Source organism: Sinocyclocheilus anshuiensis, unplaced genomic scaffold (genome assembly GCF_001515605.1).
Source record: "Sinocyclocheilus anshuiensis isolate Anshui unplaced genomic scaffold, SAMN03320099.WGS_v1.1 scaffold45, whole genome shotgun sequence".
Taxonomy (NCBI): domain Eukaryota; kingdom Metazoa; phylum Chordata; class Actinopteri; order Cypriniformes; family Cyprinidae; genus Sinocyclocheilus; species Sinocyclocheilus anshuiensis.
Window position 1 is genome coordinate 695,783 of NW_015536467.1, and position 17,418 is coordinate 713,200.

Here is a 17,418-nt window from a genome sequence, read left to right on the forward strand (position 1 = left end):
GACACTTATTAGCAATAGCCTTTTAAGACAAGTAAAAGCTTGTCAATAGAAAGTTTCACTGATGCATTTTAAATCATAGAATAAAACATGTAAATATTTTGAGCTCATGTTCATCATAGACCTTATTTCAGGCATTTAAACAAAAATCCATTAAAAAAAAAAACCTCAGGACGATGGAACCGGAAATGCTAAAATGCTCTCGTTTGAAGTCATTCCTGCAGCACTCTAGCCTTTATAACATTCACAGATTGATGATAAAAGAAAAACCTGCAAATATCAGTTTGTTAGCACAATGTTGTTTCCTGTTTTTGCTCAGGCATTGCTCCAAAACCTTGTGAGCTGATTACATAGACAGCATTTAAGGCATCACACAGGCTGTTCCAAAGAGCAACGTGCTTGTGTCAAACTCTAAAAATCAATTGTTAATTGAGTTTCCTATGTGCTTCACATGAGGAATGCTATGACACACAGTTGCTGCCTATTTAGAGCGCACCAAATCAGTCACTAAGGGCTAGATGCTGCCTTAGAAGATAGCTGACTATGTAGGCATTAGACAAGCAATGCAGCTCATTAGTTTTAGAACAGCGTCTGAGTGCAATATTGTTTCTGACTAACAGGCGGTTTTCACTCAACGGTCCTACAGCTTGACTTCTCAGAAGAATCACTCCTACAACGGGTGTAAAGAGCGTCAAAAGTGAACATCATTAAGGTAAGTTCACGGTTTCCGTTGTCAGGTCCAATTTTAGATTGGTCTGGTGAATAAGTTTAAGAAAAACATTCGACTTTCAGAGAAAAACTGAGCTAGTTGAAAGTGATTTGGCAATTCAAGTATACAGTATTATGATTAGTTATGATATAACAAGGCAAAGTATATATAATCACAATCAAAGAGAAAGCTATAGCCTATGTACTATGATATAATTGTTTTTTAAGTGTTGTATTGGCATTAACACAGAACCAATCAGAAGGAAATAAAGTCACGTTTCACTATTCAAACAAAATCAGTAAACATCATTAATAGAGTCATTTTACTGTGCTCACATTGTACAATCAAAACCCTTCAACATTAAGGAATAATTTGCCTGAAAATGAAAATTCTGTCAAACCTGTATGATGTTATTTTTTCTGTGGAACACAAAAGGACCATTTTTGAAGAATTCTAAATGACTTTGAAATTTTTCCCCACTAAATTGCATATAAATGTGGGCAGATCCAGGTTTTTTCGTTATCAGTTGCGCATTTGAGCTGCTTAGTGTATTAGTATTCACTGAAAATTTTTCACTTAGAATTGAATGCAAAAATCATACAGACTAGGCCTACTTGCATGGTGTTTTTTTTTTTTTTTTTTTAAGAAAATGGTCATTAAAACCACAAAAAATCCATGGAAAAGCACACAAGTTTCGATACGGCATGAGGGTGAATATACAATGACAGACTTTCATTTTTGACTGAACTATTCCTTTAAGTTCTTATTGAACGCACACATGAACTATATTTGCACTATCTGAATATATAATCCTTATAAAAAGGCATTGCACGAGCCCAAACACTCCAGTGATTTCCAAAGATAAATCCAACTCGTCTTTAAAACATTCTGTCGGCGTATTCATCGAAAAATAACTCTCGTTAAAATTCTCATAATCATAGTAAAGTAAAAAATAGAATGCGCTTAAACATAAAGCTTTCCCTTTAGTTTCTATTGCAATACCAGAAAAAGAAACAGACATAAAACATATCGGTACATTATATTCTGCACTATAAAACAAGGGTGCATCTCCAAGCCTTTAAGTAAGGCCATCTACTACATAACAAATAATTTAGTCAAGTTATAAATATTGACTAGGGTAAATAAAAAAAGACACGTCAAATTGCAATCCTTAACTCTTTGTTGTGATATATTTCGATTGACATTCCAGGAAAGTCTAAGGCCGGTGGCTGAAATCAGACCTAATTACAGTCCCCGCAAATGAAGTCCCATGTTTGTCCAAGTGAAACGAACACCATCCGACAGAAAAAAAGAGAAACCTCAAGACTTCATGGTGCAAATGGGCACTACGATGACCAGTATCACAGTGCAGGCGGCCGCAGCGATCAACGCGCCGATTTTACACGCCTTGGCTCTGCGAAACTCCGCCTCCTTGCGCTTGAGCAGCGAATCGTAGCCCGGCGTGTAGATGTCCTCCATCCAGTACTCCAGATTGTTGGGGTTGAGCGACTCCTGGACCTGCAGGGGAACAGAAAAAGGTGAGAGGTCCTGCGAAGAAAGGCGTCTGTGCGGAGCGGACCGTGATTGTGCTGTGAACTGAAAGCCGTGGAAGATGAATGGAGCCCTCGTCCAGTCGCCTCGCTAACTGCAGACAGATTACTGAAGCAACACATTCCGTCGAGATGGAATTTTTCATCAAATTGCCATTTTAATTGAATACATGGTGAGCCAGTGAGGGGGAAATGAGAAAGAGGAAAGCGTGATACGGCACTCGGTTCAGGTTGAGAGAGAGAGATGTTCAGGTATGACAGCAGGGAAGATGGAAACAGTCAGGCAAAAATAGCCAGAGCAGCTGAAGGGGACAAAACAACATTTTCTGAAGAAAACACGAGTGGGGATTGTCTGTGCAGAAGTCACCATCAGGATGCTTGGGTGTTTTGGGCGGCTGCCAGCATGTTGCTATACGGTTGCTGAGTGGTTCTGATTAGTTTTTAGCGTGCTATGTAGTTGCTCTTGTAAGTTGCTATCAGAGTTGTATGGCATTTAGAGTTGAGTTGAGGTAGTAAAGAGGATGCAGAATTCCAATTCAAATTTGAATCTAAGGAAGTATAACTAGTCATATTACTGTAACAAAATTTGAAGTTTACAGAGCAGACAGATGGAATGACAGAATGCTAGAATGACAGAACGATAGATTAAATAATATGACAGAAAGAATGATAGAACAAACAAAAGAACAATAAATAGAACTAATGATAGACAGTCAGAGCAAACAAATGGATGTTCCAAAGACAGATAGACCGATAGACAGAACAAACGATAGAAAGAACAATAAAATAAGAACAACAGATAGATCTAATGATATAACGAACATACGTAGAAAAGATAGAACAATAGACCATTAGATAGAACGAATGTCAGAACAGATGATAGATAGAACGAATGATAGAACGGACAAATGAATGATAGATAGAGTATTGCTCTTTAGATTGACAGAATGATGGAACAAATGACTGATAAAATAAACAGATGATAGATCAGAATAAACAATGGATGGTACGAATGATCAAACAGTAGATAGAATGAATGATCAATAGATAGAATGACAGAATCATAGAAAGAACTACAGAACGAGAGACAGAATATTTAAATGATAGAACGACATAATCATAAATACAATGACTGAAGGATAGATAGAAGGACAGAATCATAGAATGACAAAACGAGAGATAGAATCACAGAATCATAAACAGAACAACAGAACGAGAGATAGAATGACAGAATCATAAATAGAATGACTGAAGCAACGCTCTTAAAAATAAAGGTTCCAAAAGGGTGTTTTTGCAGTGATGCCGTAGAAGAATAATTTTTGTTTCCCCAAACCTTCCTTCCTAAAAAAAAAACTATTTTGAAGAACATTTAAAAATCTAAAGAAACTTTTTTGACTATAAAGAACCTTTTCTTCATTTGAAAGGTTCCATTGATGTTCAAGGTTCTTCATGGAACCATTGATGCCAATAAAGAACCTTTATTTTTAAGAGAGAATGAACAAACTAACAATCAAACAACAGACAGAACAAATGGATGATAAATAGAACAAACAATAGATAGATAGATAGATAGATAGACAGACAGACAGACAGAATGTGCAAAAGAACAAACAAATGAATGAAAAAAGAATGATAGAATGATAAATAGAGCAATAGAATGAAAGATAGAATGAACAATAGATAGACAGACAGGATGGACAGACAGAAATGACAAGGTCGTAAGCGAAAGTGTGATCGACTGTAAACATCAATGTAACGGTTCATTTCAGTACAACAGATATCGGCAACACTTTCAAGTGAACAGCTCGCTTTATCAGGAATTTCAGGAAAAATTAATGTCTCCACAGGAGAAGGTCAGCTCACTGATTCACAGAAATGTTTACGCTTTAATTGTGTCCCTAGCTTATAATTAGAACAACTTTAATGTCAAGCGAGCAGAGTCAAAGCTAACGAGCCAGAAGTCACTCGAAAATATCCAATGTAAATGACAGAGTACTCGGAAAGCTTGCTGCAGGCCTACAGTTAAAGTACAGGTAAAAATACATTCATTTTAGCGATCAACACACACATTACCAGTGATGTTTTCATCTGTTTTTCAGCAACAGCATATTTTCAGCAGTAGCACTACCTCACCACAGACTCAAATAATAACAACTTAGCTGTCCAAAATTGCCCATCCAAAATTAAAAAAAATAAACAAACAAATAAATAAATACCTGTAATATTAATGCTGTTTATTGATTTGTTATTAAACAAACAAATAAATAAAAGAAAGACAAACTTAAACTGGGACTGAATGATTTTTCTAAGCAATATGTCAATATAAGATGTCCACCTAATGGTCCATTTATTGTCAAGAGCACATTCTGCCTCTGTGCCACTGCTGTGACAATGCCGCCATTTTTCATGCCTCTAATAACCATCCTCCAGGCAAAGTGTGTTAAATTTCGCCATTTGTCACATGTGGGTGGTTCTGAATATCAGATGGCATTCATTTCAGCGCTAACTGGCAGCAGGATGCCATCACCAATGACACTTTCCTCCGCTAAACCGAGCACGTATAACTTCATGCAAACTGAAGGTATTAACCATCGCTGTCTCCAATAAGCTCAGAGTAATCTTACATCAATACCAGCAGTGCGCAAGAAAGATAATCTGATTTTCTTGTGGAAAAAACTCCATAATTTCATGAAAAAGGACAACAGCAATCACTATTTGTTGAAGTGACCAAGCTTGTTGGCTTGTTGTCAACTACATAATTTCACACAAAAATGAAAATGTGCTAACATTTTACTCACCCTTAGGCCATCCGAGATGTAGATGAGTTTGTTTCTTCATCTGAACAGATTTGGAGAAATTTCTTTTGAAGTGAAAATCTGCTTGTTTGTAAGAGACAAATCCATCACAAAGACGTTCTTAACTTCAAACCACTGCTTCCAGCTAAAATACGAGTCGTCTATCCATAATGCTGCTTTCTCCAGTAAAAAAACAAGCAAGCAAAAACAGTCCATAAACAAATATGAAGGAAGCGTTATTATGGATTTTGGACGCATATTTTGGCCAAATGCAACAGATTGATGTTAAAAACATCTTAATGATGGATTTGTTTGTTATAAACACGCTGTTTTTTGTTTTACAAGACATTAACTGATGGACTGGAGTGGTGTGGGTTACTTGTGGATTATTGTGATGTTTTTATCAGCTGTTTGGACTCTCATTCTGACGGCACCCATTCACAGCAGAGCAAGTGATGTAATGCTACATGTCTCCAAATCTTTTTTGATGAAGGAACAAACTCATCTACATCTTGGATGGCCAGACTTTTCATTTTGGGTGAACTGCTCCTTTAATTCACCATAGCCAAAAAAAAAAAAAAAAAATCTGTGCAATTAGCAAGCCTTATTCAAACAAAATGACATTATAAAGATCACCATTAAAGCTATAATTTAATATTAATAATTTATTACATTATCATTGTCTACTTTCTTACAACACAATCAGTGATAGAGACTAATTAAACCATAACAGAGCTGGCTTGTAAAGTTCCAGGGAATAAACACTAATGTTATTTTGCCAATAATACATATTTAGAGATGAATCCTCAACAGCACCGAACTCTCCTGTGAGAAACCTGAGATTAATTATAAATCTCCCTTTCTGTAATTGCTATGGCAACAGAACTTTTACTAAGTCATCTAATGGGCTGTTCACACAGGACGTGTTCTTGTGTTCAGTCCGCACTGTTTTTTAATTGACTTGTACTTGTGAACACACACTTGTCAGTCTTTTTTGTAGTGTCAGGCTTCCCACACAGCTCAAGTCAATCAAACAGAACACAAAGAAGAACTGTGGCATTGGATACTTGACACACAAATGTGAAAGACTTCAAAATAAATAAATACCTGTAATATTACTGTTTTAATTGTATTTTTTTATTTTAATATTGATATTATTAAATATATGAAATAAACAAATAAATACATAAATAACATTAGTATTAAATGCATTAATTCATTCGTTCATTTACATTTGCATGTATACAATAAATAATTAAATAATTAACTGTAATATTAATGTTATTTATTCATTTACATTTTATTTTAATAGTAACATTATTAAATATATTAATCACATAAATAAATAATGTTAATATTAAAGGTATTTATTTAATTATTTAAGCCTTTCCCATTTGCATGTGCAATAAATAAATAAATTAAAAAATAGTAAAAATAATTCAAGTTATGTTATTTATTAATTTACATTTTATTTTAATACTAATATTAATACATTTATTAAATAAACACATACATAAATTATAGTAATACTAAAGATATTGATTTAATTAATTTTTTAATGTTTTTAATGCTTGCAACAATATCCAATATGTGGCAGGCATCTGTAAAATAAATAAATAATTGTGAATAGAATTTTATGCAAATACAAATATTATAGTTTTTGTACAATTGCATCCTTGCTGCACAAATCCAAAAAACTCTTTGCCTTGTCAGCCTCATCTTTTGTTCAAGGTTCGAATGCGCTGTGCTGGGTCACTAAGAATCACTGGTACGTGGCATTGCTCAAGCTGCGTTCTGTCTTTTTTCTGCTCCTCTCATGCTATGGTTGGGTAAGCAGGCCTTCAGAAAACCTACAGCCCTTGCAAATGGGCAAAATGAGAGATGCTCCCCTGCTTCGAGCCACATTTCCATGCATTGGGGTGAACATGTAACACAGATCTGATGCAAAGATGTAGGGCACATTTTAAAATTGCACCAGCCACCGAAGAGGTCAGTGATTTCTTTTTCTGTTCCATCTTACTTTTTTACTTTGTTCAGTACAAGAACAGCTAGTTTTAAAGCCATCACTTGGTTTTGTCCATTCAAAACCATAGGGAGAGAGTCAATAAAATACGGCGTAGATTATGCTATTGAATGAAAGAAGCTTGCTGAGTGCTGTCTCCTACACTAAAGCCTTTTTATTGCGAGCCGTCCTCTATCAATAGCACACGATTATGTCTGGAGATAGCGAAGACAGATAAACATCGTCTGATACAGACAACTGTAAGCCTTCATCTAAAACAAGCGCACAACAGATGATTTTATAGCCAACGTAAGACCCTTTTTACTTTAATACATGCTCCCGGTTTTTGTAATTTTTTATCGAAACACAAAGGATCAAAATCCCTCATGCATTTTCAACTTTCAACAACTTGTTCTTGTTGATACCAATTAAAACACCAACTTTTCACCTTTATATAAGGACTGATTAATTTCTGTGAATCCTTTGTTCGTGTCAACAGATTGGTTCAGAAAACAATTCAGTGATTCTTTTACGTTTCATCATGGCGTACATGCCTCTCTCATACTCACTAAAACACTCCTATAAAGTTATATTGCTTGCTTTATTAAGTTTTATTATGAGAATGCTTTTTGCAACTGCTTATGCCACAGTTAATTTTGTTGTAGCAGTAGGCTACTAATGAATCATAACAACTTCAACTTATTTGCATTTACATTAAACAATACTAAAATCCATTTAAATAATATGCCTAAAAGGTTAATAAAATGCATTTGTAAAAAGCTGTAAATGATAGTTAAATGAGTCACTGAGTTGTCTCTATAAACAAATTGATCAGTCATGTGTCTGAATTAATCTTTCAGAAAACAATTCAGTGATTATTTTAGTGATTCATATTACAAAATCCCACTAAAATGTTCCAGTAAAGCCATATGTACACTGAAATTCCTATATGTTATGTTTTTATATATGTTGCCGCCTACATATGTTTCTGTCATGAATCAGCTCAGAAAAACATAATTAGCATTTATATCTTATACATAATTTAATTTCAGTTATTCACCTAAAACATTTTTTGCTTGTTTTAATAAAATAAATGTTTGTAAATAGCTGTAATAAATTTCCATATTTAACCATTCTGTCATGGTCCTGGACGAGAGATGAGGCGAGGACTCAAGCTGCAGGAAGAATGGTTCTTTTTAATAATAAAATAAAACGAACAAAAACTACCCCGAGGAGGAAAAACAGGCAGGCAGGCCAGGAACAAGGCACAGCAAAGCATAGCAGAATACAGCAGCAGGTACATACCACACATACAACAGTTACTTCTGACAGATAACAACGGATCAGCACAGGACTGCAGACACAAGGAGAATAAATAGGGAGACAAACGATGAGGGTAATGAGGGAGACAGAGGAGGTGGAGCAACTGAAACAATAATGAGATAACAAGAAGGGCGGGGTCAGACAATGAGACGGGAGAGCACATGGCACCAACAAACATACAACAAGCCATGTGCTCTCACAAAACACAGTGTCCTCTGGTGGCCAACTAGGGCACACCAGCAGAATAACGTGACGCATTCTTAATTAAATGAACTCTCAGACTGATTAAATCCAGTTTTGAACAAGTTGTTTAATCTTAGGGTTAATGGATAAATCTTTCAGTAAACAATTCAGTGATTCTTTCCAACCTGATCTCACAGCAATTCGTACATATTTTACGTGGTGGCTAATTCGTACGAATTCGTACGACCTCACTCGTACAAATTTATTAGATTTTTGCTAAATCGTACGTATTTTACGAGTGGCACAATTCGTATGAATTTGTATGAATTACCTAGACCTAACCCCGCCCCTAAACCTACCCGTCACTGGGGTCTAGGCAAATCATACAAAATCGTACGAGTGAGGTTGTACGAATTCGTACGAATTAGCCACCTCGTAAAATACGTACGGATTGGTCGTGAGATAGTGTTGTTCTTTCTGTCCCTATAAAATATTGCACTAAAGCCATATGTATATCCAAATTACTGTATATAATTTGTAATAAGGATTTTTACTGCAATTTCTTGTAATTTGTGTTGCATCAGCTCTTTTGAACACATTTAATTTGATTTACATGTCATATATAATGTAATCTCTATTATTCACCTATATGATAAATATAATAAAAACATTTTTGTCACAAACAAATGTCCATATTAAACGGCTCTATGTTAAATGAGTCAGTCATTTATTGACTCAAGAACCTCTGACTGATTCAGTCCAATTAATGAACAACTGAATCATTCTACTGATTAAATGAAATACTTAGTTTATTTTATTTTATTTTTTGGACAATGCAATTAAATCCTGGCCTACTTTTTTTTTTTTGCTCATTGAACATCCAGTTTCACTCAGAAATACGTCAGATTTCAGAAACAAATTTGGTTGCAAACCGTATTTTAGGATGTTTTAAGACTGAACACAAGAAGTAGCGTTTTAACCTTCTCTCGCTCCTCATGAGAAATCAAGGTCAGTGAAACGTTTTCCTTTCCATGCAACAAAATGGCGAAACTAATTAAAACTTAAAAATTACATGCTTTTCAAAATATCTCAAAATCATCCACATAAACAAATGACCTCATTTCCATATTAAATGTTCCTCAGTTAAATGAGTCACTGAGTCATTGACTCAAGAACCTCTCCAATTGATTCAATCCAAAATTGTAAACAAATCATTCAAACTGGATCAACTGACTCACTGAAATAATTAATAAAAATCAAAATGCAATCATATTGCATACTACATTTATTCTCATCAAACATGCAGTTTCACTCAGAAATACTTCCGATTCCAGAAGCAAATTGGGTTGCGAACAGCATTTCATGTTGGCATTGAAACGAAGCCAAGGACCTGCAGTAATTGCACTGAGCCAATGACTGTCAACAATGAGTGATTTTAATAAGGATCGTGAATATTTCACAGCACACAAGGTCACCTACTGCACTGATGACCTTCAGCCACACCGCCGGCATGTGGCAGAGAAGCACTGATTGAAAGAAAATCGAAGCCGTCATTCCCATGAGCCTCAGCTTTTGAAGCTAATCCCACACACAGCAAAGCCTCAAAGAACAGAGAAAATCGACAAGATTGGCAAGGTTGCAATCACAGCGAGGTGGCCTCTCACCTGCAGGTCCAGAGCGCTGAGCTTGTTCTTGTCTCCTGAGTTGCGTTTGTACTCTTCGATGGTCCAGGAGGGCTGGGAGCGCTTGCCATCGGCGAGGCCGGTCAGCCGCAGGTCCGTGTAGAGAGGGCTGCCCTTCACGTGAGACTTGACGGCGGGAGGGAGGTGGTGTGGGCTGAACACCTGCTCCACCAGGTAGGAGTCCTTGGGCGGCTTTGAGGAGCGGTGGGCCTGGTGGGCGTCATACTGACGATCTGTCTGTAGGGGAGAAACGGGAGGAAAGGTCACAGAGGAGGAGGCTTCGTATCTCTTCTGCTGATCTGAGGAGAACATTAGATGCATTTTAAGACTGATGATACTGAAGACAAAACAAAACGGAGGGGTTTATCCCATTGTCACACCTCGTGACGAAATTAAAAATTTCCAAACGATCCTCTGTAATGCAAACGTAACAAAAAAGCAGGAGAATCTGTACTAATCAAAACTACTTTCATCCACATTTACGTCCAGCAACACTATTATTTTTTAACAAACCCCAAACCTTAAAGGGATAGTTCACCCAAAAATGAAAATTCTGTCATTAATTACTCACCCTCATGTCGTTCCAAACCCATAAGACCTTCGTTCATCCTCGGAACACAAATAAAGATATTTTTGATGAATTCTGAGAGTTCTCTGATCCTCCCATAGACAGCAATGTAATTACCACGATCAAGGTGCAGAAACGTAGCGAGGAGATTGGTAAAATAATCCATGTGACATCAGGGGTTCAACCGTAATTTTACGAAGCTATGAAAATACTTTTTGTGCGCAAAGAAAACAAAAATAATGACTTTATTCAACAATTTGTCTGCAGATACGCTGTTTATGTTGTTTACGCTTTGATTTGAACGAAAACAGCGTATCTGCGTGGCACAGCTGACACAGAACAGCATACTTTGTTTACGTATGTGATACTCTCCAAAATGGTGCCAGGGTGACGCGGAGGAGACGAATTGTTGAATAAAGTCGTTATTTTTGTTTTCTTTGTGCACAAAAAGTATTTTCATAGCTTCGTAAAATTACGGTTGAACCCCTGATGTCACATGGATTATTTTACCAAGCTCCTTGCTACGTTTCTGGGTGTTGATCGTGTAAGGACACTTGCTGTCTATGGAGGGTCAGAGTGCTCTCAGAGTTCATCAAAAATATCTTAATTTGTGTTCCGAAGATGAACGGAGGTCTTACGGATTTAGAACGACATGAGGGTGAGTAATTAATGACAGAATTTTTCCCTTTAAAGGTATAGTTCCAAAAATGAGAATTTGTTGTTGTTGTTTGTCAATTTGCTCTAAACCTGTATGAATGTTTTTCTTCTTCTAAGCATAAATAAATTGATGGTCCCCATTGACTTCCATAGTATGTTTTTTTCATACTATGGAAGTCAATAGGGACCATCAACTTTTTGGTTACCCATATTCTTTAAAATATATTTTTTTTGTGTTCAGCAGAAGAAAGAAACTCATACAGATTTGGAATAACTCGAGGCTGAGTAAATGATGACAGAATTTTCATTTTTGGTAAACTATAGCTTTAAGTATTAAACTCGGATACATACAATACTGGTTGGATCTTTGTGAAAGAATTCACAAAGTTGTTGTTTTTTTTTTTTTTAATACTGTAAAATTGTGAAATATTATCACTTAAAATAACTTTTTTCTATCTGAATACATTTTAAAATGTAATTTATTTCTGTAATGCAAAGCTGAATTTTCAGCATCATTACTCCAGTCTTCAGTGTCACATGATCCTTCAGAAATCATTCTAATATTCTAATCTGATTTGCTGCTCAAGAAACATTTATTATTATCAATGTTGAAAACAGTTTTGATACTTCATATTTTTACTTCACATAACATGAACTGCAAAAGTTTGTGCTACCAACATGAATTAAACCTTAAGTCATAAACAATACCACAACCTTAAACAATAGCATATAGCACTTCTCAACTGGACAGTTTTCACCAGAGTAAAAAAAAAAACACTTTGAAGAAGACTAAAATCATAGAGACTTTAGAAAAGTAGAGTGGCATCTACAGCATTGCAACATGTTAACAACTTATTTGAACTCCTGTAGCAATCGCTTATCAATGCCCTCCCAGCTAACAGGGAACGTTCTGACAAGGTTACAAATTAATGTTCAGAGAATGTTTGTTCAAAATGTTCTGGTCTTTAATACTCTCAAGACATTAGCACAAAAACAAAGGAACGAAAAATAATGTTTTTTTTTTCTGCAGTACTTAAGTTGTATTCATCTAACATTTTTTAAATGTTATTACTTGTTTCAAAACATTCAGGGAACATTCAAAAGTAACATTACCATGATGTTTGCAAAATAATCAAATGAAATGTTCACTTAACATTCACATGAGTGAAAACAATTTCTAAAAACTGAATCTTTTGAACATTCAGAAGTAATGTTTTAAAAACCTTAATGGTAATATTAGCAAAACATTCTTAGACCATATTTTTGTTAGTTGGGCTGGCAGTGCCAAAACACCCTAACGTCATTATGGTAACTTTTGCACAGGCAAACACCTCCTTTCCTTCAGCAATTCAGAGTTATTTGACTCGTAGGACAAAAACGAGCAGCCGAACACCAGGGGAACACCAGGGGCCGATACAAACACACCGCATCAGCTATAAGTCTCAGCAAAAAGCATGCTGGCGCTGCATGAGTCTAACTAGTAACGATATATAGATATACGGCGCAAGCAGGAATGACCGCGGTCTTGTTTATGGAGCAGGAAATGTGTGTTTGTCTCAGTCCTTAGACTATTATAAAGAATAATATCTGAGTCAGGAGCTTATTTCTGTCTGGAGGGACACCGGAGTGCTGCAGCTTATACAACCTGAAAGATTTGATTATCGTGAACTGGGTCATTCTACAAAACGAGCGCCGTTAGTGTGTAAAAAATAACTTTAATAATGAGCAGCTGATGCAGCTTGTGCTATGTTTATACATTTTTCTAAACAAAATTTAGCAACTTTGTGTTTTTTTCATTTATTTTTATTTTTTTTCTATTTTTCATAAGGATGTTATTTTCAGCTTGTTTCCATTTGTCATTTTAGTAAATAGGCACAGTATAAAACAGAAATACCGTTATGATCAGATTTCCCTTTCTAAAATACTTAATTATCCCATAAATTGGTCAAAAAACACTATAATGACACCGTCATCCTTTCAAGAAGTCATTGTCAACCTGCACCATGATCTTCATGATGATTAAAAAGTGGATATTTGTTGAACTATCAGCATTACATTAAGGAGCTAAAATGAATATATTTACAAAATATGTTTTACAAATGCAATGCTAATTTGTATTCATAAAGTTTATATTTTTGCAAACACAGATCTTATTAACCAAATTTAGCAATTCACAAACTCCCAATATACTGTACAATTTGAAAATGCACAAGCAAATGTACTTTTACAAAATAGGACTCAAAATAAGACAAATGCAAAGCACCATTCATAAACACAAAAGTATGGTTGCACATTTCTGAATGTTTCAGGTACAAAAGTTTTTTGAATCTACAATGGCATTTGTTGTGTGGATTTGTGACTATTTTGAGACTTTCTTTTCAAGAACCAGTTTACAAATTATCACTTATGTTCTCTTCAGTCAATCAGATGTGAGTTTAAAGTCTAGCCAATTATTATAAACCTTGCTTAACGTTTTGAGGCATTTTGTAGTTTCACCATCTTCAGCAAAAAAAAAAAAAAAAAGTCAATGGACATTTTGTGTTCACCATACAGCATATGCATCAATATAATTTATATCAGGTCCCAGACTTCACTTTGGACATGCCCAAAAATGCCCTTAGACCAAACACTGAAATATACAATTAACTGCAAAATTCCTGCCAAAATCCCACAGGGATTGCATGGAAAAGATAAGGAAAATGGTTTCTCTTCCATCAGCAGGCTGCTACCCACCAGTTAGGAACTATATTATCTAAATCATTTCAATATAATTGCAGTATTCATGTTCTGCAATTTCATTTTTGTCTCGCTGCCTCCGTACAGTTTGTATCTCTTCTTCAAAAACCCACCCACATTCTTCTTGTTCTCTCTCTCTCTCGGCTAAAATTTAAGGTAAGGTGTTGTTCTGTCTGGCCTGAGCTAAGGTGAAAATTAAAAAAAAGCCACAGGAGTGCGAGCCGAAGAGTGTAATGTTGATCCACCTCCTGTTTTCCAGCAGGGAAAGACTAATCAAACAACCACAGATGCAAATGAGGGAAGGCCAACTGAGAGAAGGAAAAATATTGTCTTTCTGATATTTATATGAGGTATAGGTTATTCCTCACCAGAAAGCAGCAGTAGTGATATAATATGTGCTGCAGGTCAGACTCAATGTCAAACAGACGACTGTGACTCACTCAAGACTCAAATTTCATCATCTAACCACAAGCATTCTGTATTTATTTCTTCATACTGTAACATAACCAACACATTACAAGTTATACATCCATGTATTGTGGCATTGCAGACAATTAAAACTCTTTATTGCTGTTGTAAATTCATTAAGTGTAATCTCACTGAGCCACAATATCATTAGTGCTGTTGCTAAGTAAAAATCATTATTACAAGTGCTCATAATTAGTAGTGGTTTGAAACAACGTGAACATTGAAGCACTGGCACATAGCTGTTTATGCAAAGGCAATATGTGCTGCTGATTTTAATTGAAGTTTAATCTGAAGTACTAAAATGACTAAAACTGAAACAAAAAATAAAGATAAATGGTAATATAAAAAAAATCAAAAGCTAATAAACAAAAGCAAATATCAAAATTACTATACTAAATAGTATAATGGTATATAAACAATACTAAAATTAATTAATTTAAAAGTACTATATTTAAAATAAATACAAAGCTAAATAAAAATTAAAAATAAATCACCAAAAAGCAATAAACATAAAAGCGCATAAAATTACTAAAACTAAAATGAAAATGAAAACTAAAACTATAAAATCAAAAGATAATTCACAATATAATAATAAATAATAAAATATGTTGGTGTTAAAGTACTAAAACTGGAAAATAAATTAAAACTAAACATAAAATAGCACATAACAAAATTACTAAAACTAAACTAAGCTAAAAAAATAATACTTAGGCAAAAAAAATATTAAATCTAATTAAAAAAAATAATAAATACTATAATAGTATAAAACTAATTTTAAAATATACTGAAAAATAAATTAGTTAAATAGGAATATTAAGAAACAAAGCACTAAACATTACAAAATCACATAAAGGTACTAAAACTTAAACTAAAATTAAAAATGAAAACTAAAATTTATAAACATGAAATCTGATTCAAAATTATTAACAAATAATACTATAATAGTATACAGAAAATAATAAAATACACTGTGCTTAACCAATCAGAACACCTTAGGCAACCAATTATCAAAATATTGGCAATCAACCACAACAACCTGTTGTGCCTGTGAGATTAGCACAGGAAACACATTCACATTTGCAAATATATAGTCCTTAATTTTGTCATCTAAATCCATCAGCCTATTCAGGGCACCTCTCTTCAGTACATACTTTGTCCAACACAGTTTGAAGTTGAATGGGCACACACAGTCTTAATTAAAACCTCATTGAAGATAGCCTTCAAATGAAGCGACTAAAAGCACTGCATGTTTATACTCCGCCAGCCAAATATTTAAAGTGTGCTTTTAGCGTGACCACTACTGACATGAGCTTATCGCTTGGCTAGCTGGCACTTTTGTTTGGGCTTAAAGAAAAAAAGGTTTGCATTGCCCTTTATCAAGGGCACTTTGCGAGAAGGAATGGATGTTGTGCTAAGTGCCTGTCTGGAAATGACAGTTCTCTCGTATCTTCTGGCTTCACTGGCTGCGCTCTTGCATAAAGAAGTCGTGCTAAAAGGCTGGCGTAACAACTTCATGTGAATTAGAGGCAGGGTGATACAGACAGAAAGAAAATCAAAGAGAGTGACAGGATGCATATAGTAAGACTCACATTAACCCAGAAAAACATTTCAGAATCAGAATCAGAAGAGCTTTATTACCATGTATGTTTACACACACAAGGAATTTGACTTGATGACAGGAGCTTCCAGAGCAGAAGAAAGTACAGACATAGTGCAGACATACATAGGAATAACACAGTAGGGATGGAATATAACACTAATACAAGAAAAAAACAGAATTAAATAATGTACTATATACAGAATAGAAGTATAGGAAAAAAATTGTAGTTGTTTAAATAAATGTACAGATATGTTCTAAGTGTGCAGATATGTTATTTACAAAGTGTGCAGTTTACAAATTTTGGATTATGTGTATAAATATGTCCGTTGTGATGGACGATGTATAATTATGAAAGTTTAATTGTTCAGGCTGAATATAGCCTGCGGGAAAAAAACTGTTCTTGTGCCTGGCTGTTCTGGTGGTCAGTGCTCTGTAGTGCCGACCAGAAGGCAACAGTTCGAAGAGAGAGTGGGCTGGGTGTGAGGGGTCCAAGGTGATTTTCTTAGCCCTTTTCCTCACTCTGGAGATGTAGTGCCACTCAAGATGGCGGCGTGTTCACACACTGCGGCTTCTCTCTCTCCCGACAGAAAGGTGTTTTCGTGTTTTTTGTCTTCTGAGTCGCAGTGTTTTTGTACGTATTCGTCGCGTCTATCTGTCTCTAAGCGCGCATACAGTCGTGAGTTTCTGCTCGATGTCGGCAGAACCACATTTTTAGAGTTAAACTCTGCGCACGCCGAAGAGCTGCGGGATCTCGGTCTGCTCCGGAGGCCCACACCATCACCGACCCCCACTACTGCATCTCGCCCACAGCTGAGGCGCCACAAGCGGCGTGAGAGGAAGCAGAAGAGGGGTAAGCGTGGAGGTATCCGGGCTAGGCTAGCGGCTAACCCACACAAGCCAGCTATCCCCACCATCGTACTGGCTAACGTACGCTCTTTGGACAATAAACTGGACTACATCCGACTACTACGCTCAACTCAGAGGACTGTAAGAGACTGTTGTGTTTTTGTGTTCACGGAAACATGGCTCAACAACAGCGTTCCGGACTGCGCTATTCATCTCGATCAGCTGACATGCTATCGAGCGGACAGAGCTCGCGTCGAGGGAGGTAAGACCCGCGGCGGAGGGCTTTGTGTTTACATCAATGA

At 35.7% G+C, this 17,418-nt stretch overlaps 1 protein-coding gene across 1 annotated transcript in view; it reads right to left on the reverse strand.

The window, feature by feature from the left end:
* Positions 1-1,412: 1,412 nt before the first annotated feature.
* The window catches only part of LOC107692337 (UPF0258 protein KIAA1024-like), a 25,119-nt gene continuing 9,113 nt past the window's right edge, over positions 1,413-17,418 (reverse strand). The window contains exons 4-5 of the mRNA XM_016491359.1: positions 10,224-10,478; positions 1,413-2,224 (exon numbers count right to left, since the gene is read on the reverse strand). Of these exons, the coding sequence (XP_016346845.1) occupies positions 2,027-2,224; positions 10,224-10,478 (453 nt within the window). The 3' untranslated portion in view covers positions 1,413-2,026. The remainder of the gene's footprint in view (positions 2,225-10,223; positions 10,479-17,418) is intronic.